General features: G+C 39.1%; 1 protein-coding gene across 2 annotated transcripts; it reads left to right on the top strand.

Moving 5' to 3' along the window:
* Positions 1–550: 550 nt before the first annotated feature.
* Positions 551–9342, top strand: LOC125017513 (lactase-phlorizin hydrolase-like). 2 transcript variants are annotated; one of them, XR_007113850.1, is made up of 15 exons: positions 551–669; positions 1416–1458; positions 1549–2227; positions 2315–2963; positions 3063–4613; positions 4710–4975; positions 5384–5674; positions 5775–5973; positions 6159–6361; positions 6445–6551; positions 6756–6887; positions 6996–7219; positions 7435–7671; positions 7900–7948; positions 8042–9342. XR_007113850.1 is itself a non-coding variant. In XM_047600784.1 (13 exons), the coding sequence occupies exons 1-13, from the start codon at positions 576–578 to the stop codon at positions 7662–7664; spliced, it is 4668 nt and encodes a 1555-aa protein (XP_047456740.1). In that variant the 5' UTR covers positions 551–575; the 3' UTR covers positions 7665–7672. The 2 variants fall into 2 exon arrangements, 1 of the variants encoding a protein (XP_047456740.1); XM_047600784.1 differs by lacking the exons at positions 7900–7948; positions 8042–9342 and having other exon boundaries at positions 7435–7672.
* The last annotated feature ends 610 nt before the right edge of the window (positions 9343–9952 follow it).

Genomic DNA, 9952 nt, shown 5'->3' with positions numbered 1-9952 from the left:
CTGAAAGCGCAAATTGATACAAACACACAAAAAATTGAGTGAAGTTGGCGATGTTTAACCTCTCATAGATTTGATTAGTCATGTTTCTGCAGCTCAATAGACTGAGTATGTTTGGAGGTAACAGTTGGATGGATAGTGTGTCAGAGATTTGAGTTGACCTGAAAATATTTCATACTTTATTGTTTGCTTTGCTTAAGTGTAGAATCAAGGTTACACAGACAAAACTGTCATGATACTGAACTTGATTTTCTACTAAGATACATTATGTACACGTGTTTAAAAAAACACACTGAATATGTACTCTACTCTCTGTCTCATTACTTGAAAACATTTAATAGTTAAACATTTTAAAAAGCATATGCCAGCATCGTATGTCAAGCTATTCAGGCACGACTTGTGTGAGTCCAGAGTGTCTCTGAACTTATCACACAGCTGCAATAAAACACTGCACACGTGCAATAATTGTAATGTCACATTAATCTTAATTGTTTAACAATCCAGTAAGAAAAAAACACTGTTGCTTTAAATACCATGACCATCACTAGACAATTTCAGTCTACTCACTGAAAGCCACCATGAAGGAGCAGTTGGGGGTTTTGTTTGTGTACTTTTTGTGTTTGTATGGAAGTCTGAGCAGTGGAGCAGCAGTGAATGGAGATTTTCCACAAGGTAATTGTCTTTACATAACTCAGTTAATGTGATATGGTTAGTGATTATTACCAAGAACATACAGAACAGAATATTTCTCTTATATGTATGTACATGTTTCTTGTAAGTATTTACTGTTCTACTTTCAGTCATATCTTTTCTTCTAACAATACAATTTCTTGTGACAAATAAACCAACAAACTGCTAAAAAAAACAAAAAAACAATATATCAAATCAAGGAAAAGCTAGAAGTCCAAAAATAACTGAGCATATTTAATATGATATAAAAAGAAAAGCTCTAGGACAATTTGCACATCTACCTAAAGAAGCTGAACAACTTCAAAACAATGACCAAGACCATTGGAACCAGTTCTCAGTATTTTCCAAACCAAACAGATTATAACGGAGCATTAAAACTACAAGTCAATGTGTAAACTGCAATTGATACTACAGGATGACAACAGTTGAGATTGTTGAGAATGTTTTCATATTTCAGCATTGGCAGTGATTAGTTGAAATTGGTCTTTATATGGACGATTAAAGTGTTACAAGGAAAATCACACGCAAGATGTACCACAACCTTATCACTTGTTTTTTTACAACCTGTAACAGTTAATACAGATTCGTTATTTAAACTGACATTGCAGAGGACTACAGCATGAAATTATAAATGCAGACTGGTCAAATAAAGTTGAGAAGATGATGCAATATTAATTTTACTCGATGACAGTGTAACTATCAGTAACTCTGTCTTCAACATATTACAGTCCTGAAGAACAGCAAGCTGAACAAACAGGATGTTCGAGTCAGGTAAGAGTTTATCCCAGTAATACACATATGCCTTTTCAATGATGTTTTCATGTGTATTTATGTTTTTTATGCATTTGTCTTTTCTTAAAGTCTGAATGTTCCAGGCCACACTGGGATGACAGTGTCTGGAAACAGTTATCAGAAAGTCTGGCAGACCTTTGGGGTCCAGAACAGAGTGGAACGAGATGCTTTCCTTACTGAATCATTCCCCATTGGATTCAAATGGGCCACCTCAAGTGAGTCCTTCAAGGTTGAAGGTGCCTGGAAAGCAGGGGGGAAGGGAGAGTCCATCTGGGACCATTTCGGCCATGAAGGCCTAGCCTTTGCAAATCAGACGGCTGACTTAGCTTGTGACAGTTACAACAAGGTGGATTACGATCTCTACCACCTGCGAGGTCTTCAAGTCAACACCTACCAGTTTTCCATCTCCTGGGCCCGTATTTTCCCTTCAGGCCTCCGGGGCAGTCAATCAGAGAAAGGGGCTCTCTACTATGACAAGCTGATCAATGCTCTCATTGAATCTGGCATAGAGCCTGTTGTCACTCTCTACCACTGGGATCTGCCTCAGGCTCTCCAGGTCAGTGGTGGATGGAAAAACACTGCCATCATTGAAGCCTTCAAAGACTATGCAGACTTCTGCTTCTCCAGATTTGGAGACAGGGTCAAGACCTGGAACACATTCAGCAGCCCTTGGGTGGAGAGTTATGCTGGGTATGGCACTGGTGAGCATGCCCCCAGCATAAAGGATTATGCTGTTTCGTCTTATCAGGTGAGAGTTATGTGCTAACTATAATTAAATTGTATGTGGTTTAATGGTTGCACTCATGCATTAACCTTATAAACTTGGTCTTTTAAGGTCACTCACAATATGCTCAAGTCCCATGCTGAGGCCTGGCATGTCTACAATGACAAGTATAGAAGCACTCAAGGTGGGAAAGTGGGCATTGCACTGAACTCTGACTGGGCTGAGCCAAAGGACGTGTCCAGACCTGAAGACATAGCAGCTGCTGATCTCTACCTGCAGTTCATGCTGGGCTGGTTTGCACATCCCATATTTGTAAATGGAGATTATCCACCAACACTCAAAGCACAGGTTGAAAAGAAAAGAAATGAGTGTCCAGCCTCTGTGGCTCCAGTACTTCCAGTATTTAGTTCCGCAGAGAGTCAGAGGATAAAGGGTTCTGCTGACTTTTTTGGATTAAACCATTATACTTCTCGTTTGGTCAGAATCAGTAATGGTGGGTGTGCTGCTAGTCTTCAGGGTGTTGGTGACTTCCGTGCAGAGGTGGACTCCTCATGGCCTTCTACAGCTTCTGACTATATCTATTCTGTACCATGGGGACTTAGAAGGCTCCTAAACTACATTTCCAAAGAATATCTAAATGTTAAGAAAGTCCCTATTTACATAACTGGGAATGGGATGCCAACAGCATACAGTGGGGACAGCCTGAATGACACCAGCAGAATTGAGTACATGAAGAGTTACATCAATGAGGCCCTGAAAGGTCAGTGTTTGGAAACATGTCTGATAATAAATATAAATAAATATTTAATGTAGGTGGGATTAATTCTTACTTTGTGCTTTATGTGCATCCATTTCATAGCAATTATCACTGATGAAGTGGATGTTCAGCGATTCACAGTGCAGTCACTCATGGATGGATTTGAAGGAAAACAAGGCTACAGCCAGAGATTTGGTCTTCACTATGTCAACTTTGAAGTTCCAGACAGACCAAGACTCCCAAAGCAATCAGCCTATTTCTACAACCAGCTGATCAAGAAAAATGGTTTTCGTTCACTCAAATCTAAAGTTTTCAAAGGGGTAGAAATGCCACTTACCCACCGTTCAGCAGGTTTACCAGCATCAGAGGTTCCAGCTAAATCAAAGACCGTCTTCGAGAAGTTCTCACGTCAGTCAAAATTCCAGAGATCAGTGTATCACTATGGCAGTTTCCCACAAGGCTTCAGTTGGGGAGTTTCATCTTCAGCCTATCAAATTGAAGGTGGATGGAACGCAGATGGGAAGGGGCCCAGTGTCTGGGATGTCTACACTCACACACCTGGCAGTGTTGCTGGTGATGCTAATGGAGATGTAGCCTGTGATAGTTACAACAGACTTGATGAAGACCTGTACATGCTGCGAGCTATGGAGGTGAAGTCTTACAGATTCTCTTTATCCTGGTCCAGGATCTTTCCTAATGGTAACCGTTCCTCCCTGAACCAGAAAGGTGTTGACTACTACAATAGACTCATTGATGGCCTCTTAGAATCCAAAATCACCCCCATGGTGACACTTTATCACTGGGACCTCCCACAGGCTTTGCAAGACATTGGTGGATGGGAAAAGGTTCAATTGATTGACATTTTTAATGACTATAGTGACTTCTGCTTCGCTACGTTTGGCGACAGAGTGAAATTTTGGATGACCTTCAACCAGCCTCACACAATTGCGTGGTCAGGTTATGGAATTGGAGAGATCCCACCAAATGTTAAACAACCAGGCACTGCTCCGTACAGAGTTGCACACAACCTGATCAAAGCGCATGCCGAGGCCTACCATACGTACAATGACAAGTATCGCAATTCCCAACGTGGTTTGGTTTCCATTGCCCTCAATGCTGATTGGGTTGAACCTAGAGATGTCAACGATATCCGAGAAGTGGCGGCTGCTGACCGTGCATTACAGTTCCAACTGGGTTGGTTTGCACACCCCATTTTCAAGAATGGTGACTATCCTGAGACAATGAAGTGGCAAGTTGCAAACAAAAGTCGGCTCATAGGTCTTTCAGAGTCAAGGCTACCTTCCTTCACTGAAGAAGAGAAGAAATTCATCAAGGGAACTGCTGACATGTTCTGTGTAAATCATTACACGACAGTGATAGCAAGCCACATTACAGCTCCATTTAGGCCTCCATCCTATGAAAATGACTGGGACTTTTCACTAGCAGAGGATGTGGATTCGCCAACTACATCCTATCCGAACCAAAGAGCTGTATCGTGGGGCTTGAGAAGACTCCTTAACTGGATCAAAGAAGAGTATGGAGATCCAGACATTTACATTACTGAGAGTGGAATGGCTTCAGCCTATTCCGTCCCCTGGGACGATATTGACAGAGTGTTTTATTACAAGACCTATGTCGACGAGGCTCTCAAAGGTGCACTGCTATAAACAGATTTCATAAAATACATTTTATGATTACCATAGCTGTTTTACATTTTGATAATTAATTTTTGTGTATTTGTTTTTAAAGCCTCTCAAGTTGATGGTGTGAAGGTGAAGGGATACATGGCAACATCACTTATGGATGCTTTCGAGTGGCGGAGGGGATACACCTTTCAATTTGGTCTGCATCATGTGGACTTCAATAACCCAAACCGGCCAAGGTCACCCAAGTTCTCTGCTCATTACTACTACCACATCATGAAAGATAACGGTTTCCCTAACAATTTAGAGGAGAAGATTTACGGTCATTTCCCAGATGATTTCATTTGGGGTACTGCTACAGCTGCATACCAGGTAACACCTTGCCTGACACAGTTAGACATGCCACATCAGTAGCCATCTTTAAAAACAGATTAAAATCTTTTTTCAACAGCATTCTGCTGAGCTGTGTGTGTGCATGTGTGGTTGTGTGAGTTTAAGTGTGTATGTGGTGAAAATGGCATACATATGATTGTTTACTTATACCTTATACACCTATACCTTTCAATTGATTCTAAACTGATTTTTATGTAACTGTTTGTATTGTAACTATGTATACCTCTTGTAAAGCACATTGAGTCTCCCTGTGCATGAAATGCGCTTTATAAATAAAATTGAATTAAATTGAATTGAAAAACTGTTGAAATGAAACCCAAAATTAATGCTTGAATTTCAAGTATTCTGTTTTCATCTATTGAAATCTTAAACATTTGCTGTTTACAGATTGAAGGGGCTTGGAGAGCAGATGGAAAAGGTTTCAGCATCTGGGACAAGTTTGCTCACACTCCAGGGAAAATGGCGAATCATGATTCCGGGGACTTGGCCTGTGACAGTTACCATAGAATAGAAGATGATATTAAGTTATTGAAGCACCTTAAGGTGTCCCATTATCGTCTCTCCATATCCTGGCCAAGGGTACTTCCTGATGGCACCACCAAACACATTAATGAGGCTGGAATCAACTACTACCATCGAGTGTTGGATGCTCTGCTTGCTGCAAATATCCAGCCATGTGTATGTTTGATTATTTCCAGCATCTCAAAAAGAAAAAAAACACCCTGTAACGGTAAATTGATCAATTTGGTAATCCTAACTATTTTTCCTTTAATGTCAGGTCACTCTGTACCATTGGGACCTTCCGCAAGCTCTGGAAAAAGTAGGGGGCTGGGAGAATGAGACTATTGTTGACAGATTCAAGGAATATGCTGACCTAATGTTTAGCCGTCTGGGCCCCAAAGTGAAAGTTTGGATCACCATAAATGAGCCATTCAATGTAGCCTATATAGGCTATGGCATTGGAATTGCTGCCCCAGGTATGTTTTAATCTTAATTTAAAAATGACAAGTTATTCAGCAAGTTTAAGTTTTGCCCTGCAATTTGTCATTGTTTAGAAACAAATTGTACTCTGTAAACCAATTATTGGCCAAAACATGGTATTTGTAAACCTAATAAAGCACATTGGCTTCAAATGTGTCTATTAATCTGTCTGTTTTTACAGGGTACACTGACCGACCAGGCACTCTGCCCTACATTGTTGGTCACAACATTATTAAAGCACATGCTGAGGCTTGGCATGTCTACAATGACAAATACCGGGCCCAACAGAAAGGCATGATCTCCATTTCCGTTAACTCTGACTGGTCAGAACCCAGGAATCCCTATAAGCAGGAAGATATTGATGCAGCTGAACGTGTACTGCAGGTATGCCAATTCTTCATTATTTTACAAGATATCTGTATGTCAGTAATCTCAAACATGCTCTTATTTTGTCTCTTTTTGTGCAGTTCTTCATTGGGTGGTTTTCCCATCCCATATTTAAAGGTGACTACAGTGAGATGATGAGGACAATCGTTCGAGAACGGAGTCTGGCTGCTGGTCTACCACAATCCCGGTATTATACAGACTAAAATTCTAACCAGAAAGAGAAATAACGTCAGTTAAATATAACTTGATGATTGTAATTTTTTGTCAAAAGTTTGTCATTTGTATATTAGCCTCTAAAAATATCTTTAGCATAGCATATGTTTAGTACACTTAGCACAAGTGTTGCCAGTCCTGATTTTAAATTGCCATTTCTTCTTCTCCATTGTTTTAGACTGCCTGAGTTTACTCCGGAGGAGATCAGGAGAATCAACGGCACCTATGATTATTTTGGATTCAACCATTACACCAGTGTCCTAGCATTCAATGTGGACCATGGAAACAATCAGCACTACGAGGCAGACAAGTAAACAATACCATCATCTTTAAATGCTGATTAATTCACATAATTTCTTTATTTCTTTATTGTGCATGCATTAGAAACTTTAAAATCCAACTGATATGACCTTTACAGGGGTGCAGCAGTAATGTCTGATCGTACCTGGCTGGAAGCAGGTTCGCCCTGGTTGAGAGTTGCACCATTTGGATTCCGTAGGATACTGAGGTTCATCAAGGAAGAGTATGGAAATCCACCACTCCTTGTAACAGAGAATGGAGTGTCAGAGCATGGCCCTGTTGACCTAAATGATACTCACAGGATCTACTACTATGACAAATACATCAACGAGGCACTGAAAGGTATCGAGACACTCTCATGGAATATAATTAAGAACGGGACAGAGGGAAGGGAGAAACAAAGACATATAATCACATTTCATATAAAGTATGGCTGCAGGAAAATAGTTCAATTCTATTCTTTCTAATGAAAAGCTAGACACTGGATTCTTGTCATAAGAATTAAAAATTCATCCTAAGTATTAGATTTTTTAAAGGTAATATTCGTGTCCTTTCAGCTTACAAGCTGGATGGAGTGAATCTTATTGGTTACACTGCTTGGTCAATGATGGACAACCTGGAGTGGAACGCTGGCTATACAGAAACATTTGGCCTTTTCTACGTCAACCGCTCAGACCCTACACTTCCTCGGATGCCCAAGGCCTCAGCATCATTTTATATCAACATGGTAAAATGCAACGGATTCCCAGACCCTGCCTTAGGACCCCATGAGTGCTTGAACAATTAGACTGAAGGTAAAGTAACACAAATTTGATGGTTATCTGTTCTGATGGTGAATGGACTAATCGAAAGTTCAAATGTTGAATACATGTATATGAGTACCACAACAAAGTGTTATTGTTGTCGTAACCCAGCAAATAAGCCTTACCAAAATAATGTAACCTGAAAAAAAAGTTTATATTTACTGTCATCAGCTTGTTCAAAATGAATATGACATCCCTGGTGCCTGTCTTTTATTGCAGGAAAAAATTAAGGCAGTGACTAGCACAACTGTGAAGCCTGAGACTGAAGGTAAAGTGACACAGACTTGGTGGATACCTGTTCTGAAAGTTCACATTCTTTGTCTGAAAAATAACATCCTTGGTGTGCCTGTCTTTTGTGTAGGAACAAGAGAACTCATCAGTGACATTGCTGTGAGGTTCCTGGATATGAAGCTCTTCACCAGCAATGCTCTACTGATTGTCACAGTGGTGGGAATTCATCTTCGGGGCAAAAAAAAAAAAAAAAAAGGAAAAAAACAGGATAAGTAAAAAGAGAATTTTAACAATATAAGCTTGAAGAAAATATTTGGTGAACAAACTCAGGTGTAATAGAAGTCCTTATCATAGACAAACATATAACCAATTTAAGTGAAGGCTTTCACAGGCTACTTACGACATTGTATTTATTGGATATGTTTAACTTATTTGGTGGGCATCATCTGCATTACATTGTGAAACAAAAGACATTGAACCACATGTCCAAGTGTGTTGTGACTCACTGAAGTCTGCCATCTGTTGTGCTATTGATCATTACCATTTATTTTCTGTCAGTGACCCAGTTTCTTGTGTGTTGTGTGTGTGAAACTTGAATGTGTTCATTCAAGTTTAAATATAATTGCGTTGTTTAGATTAAAATCATATTTAAATAAAAATATATAAAAACATATATAAAATAAATAAACAGCTGGAACAAGGGGACTTGTAGAGTTTCTTGAAGATTTTTTACCACTCAGCCAAGAAGCCTCTTCAGTTCTGATACACATGGTGTCTCCAGAAGCTCCTCTTTAACCTGGACCTGTGGGGTGTAGAAGTTGCTCAATGCCACTAGAAGTCACTGTACCATTACTTCTGAACACCTGAGAACCTGCCTTATAATTTAGGTTTAGGATTATTTCATGATGGTAGGCTATGTGAATTTATGATGGTATGCATATGTGATATATAAAGTGTTTTTCATCTGTCTAGGCAATAAGTTAACAATTTCAAGATATTGCAACTTTAAATGTGGAGGATGTTAAGGAGTTTCTGATCTTTAATGTCTAAATTGATTTTCACGTTTTGTGTGTGAAGCTGTAAGTCATAGATAACAAAACAAGAATCATATACTGATGCACTGTATTACTGATAATTAATAATCACATAACATGTTTCCTGTGATAATTCTTAAGTACAGTATCATGTCTCAGTGGTGTTCATTAGTTAGTGTTTACTACATTACAACATTTTCTCAACAAATTAGCTTCTAACTAGTATTATGTGACATTATCCAGATCATGGGACACCACTTTGACAGGAGTGTATTTGAACCTGTTCTCATTTTTATGAGTTTAAGTTGAACTTGGATTTAATCTGCAAAGTACCAGATTGGAAAATGTATTACCTTATCCAAAATAAAGATTATGCTGTATGATATTCTCCAAAAAAGTAATTGTCATTATTTTTATAAACATTTAAGATTTGTTTGTGATTTTTCCTGGACCACCAGGAATTTTGGACCACATGAAGAAAAAAAAATCACTTTGGCTCCTTAACCCCTCATCGTAAAGGTTGAAGGGTCAGTCTGTGTAGCATTCGTTCATTTGAATTTCAATTCAGACGTGAAAACTAATAAAAATGGACATATCAAATGTTAATGTTAAATGCTAAAATGTTAATTTTAAAGTAGAAAATCAAGGTCAACGAAGGGACCATATATGGCAACTTGCCCTTATGTGGTAAAACTAAGTCCAAGAACATGAAACCTGAAAGTAATGGGTATTTTATACCAATAAAACTTTACTTTTTGAATATTAGAACACTTATAAACATGCACATTATAACAACATTCTTTACACATGTACAAATAAAGACATTAGGCCATTGCCTGTGGTACTAAATGCAGCAGTTACATTCAGTTTTCATGTAGCGGTGGACCCTGTAGACACTGCAGATCACATTTGACATTATGTTGCCTATACTCTCAGATGACATCAGGTTGACAACTTGGACCCTGGCCCAGTGGTCTCCAACAGCTAGAAGGTCAGCTATTCTCACG

Source organism: Mugil cephalus, chromosome 12, assembly GCF_022458985.1.
Source record: "Mugil cephalus isolate CIBA_MC_2020 chromosome 12, CIBA_Mcephalus_1.1, whole genome shotgun sequence".
Classification (NCBI taxonomy): Eukaryota; Metazoa; Chordata; class Actinopteri; order Mugiliformes; family Mugilidae; genus Mugil; species Mugil cephalus.
The sequence above is the reverse complement of the archived record's forward strand: the minus strand, read 5'-3'. Positions and strand labels throughout refer to the sequence as shown.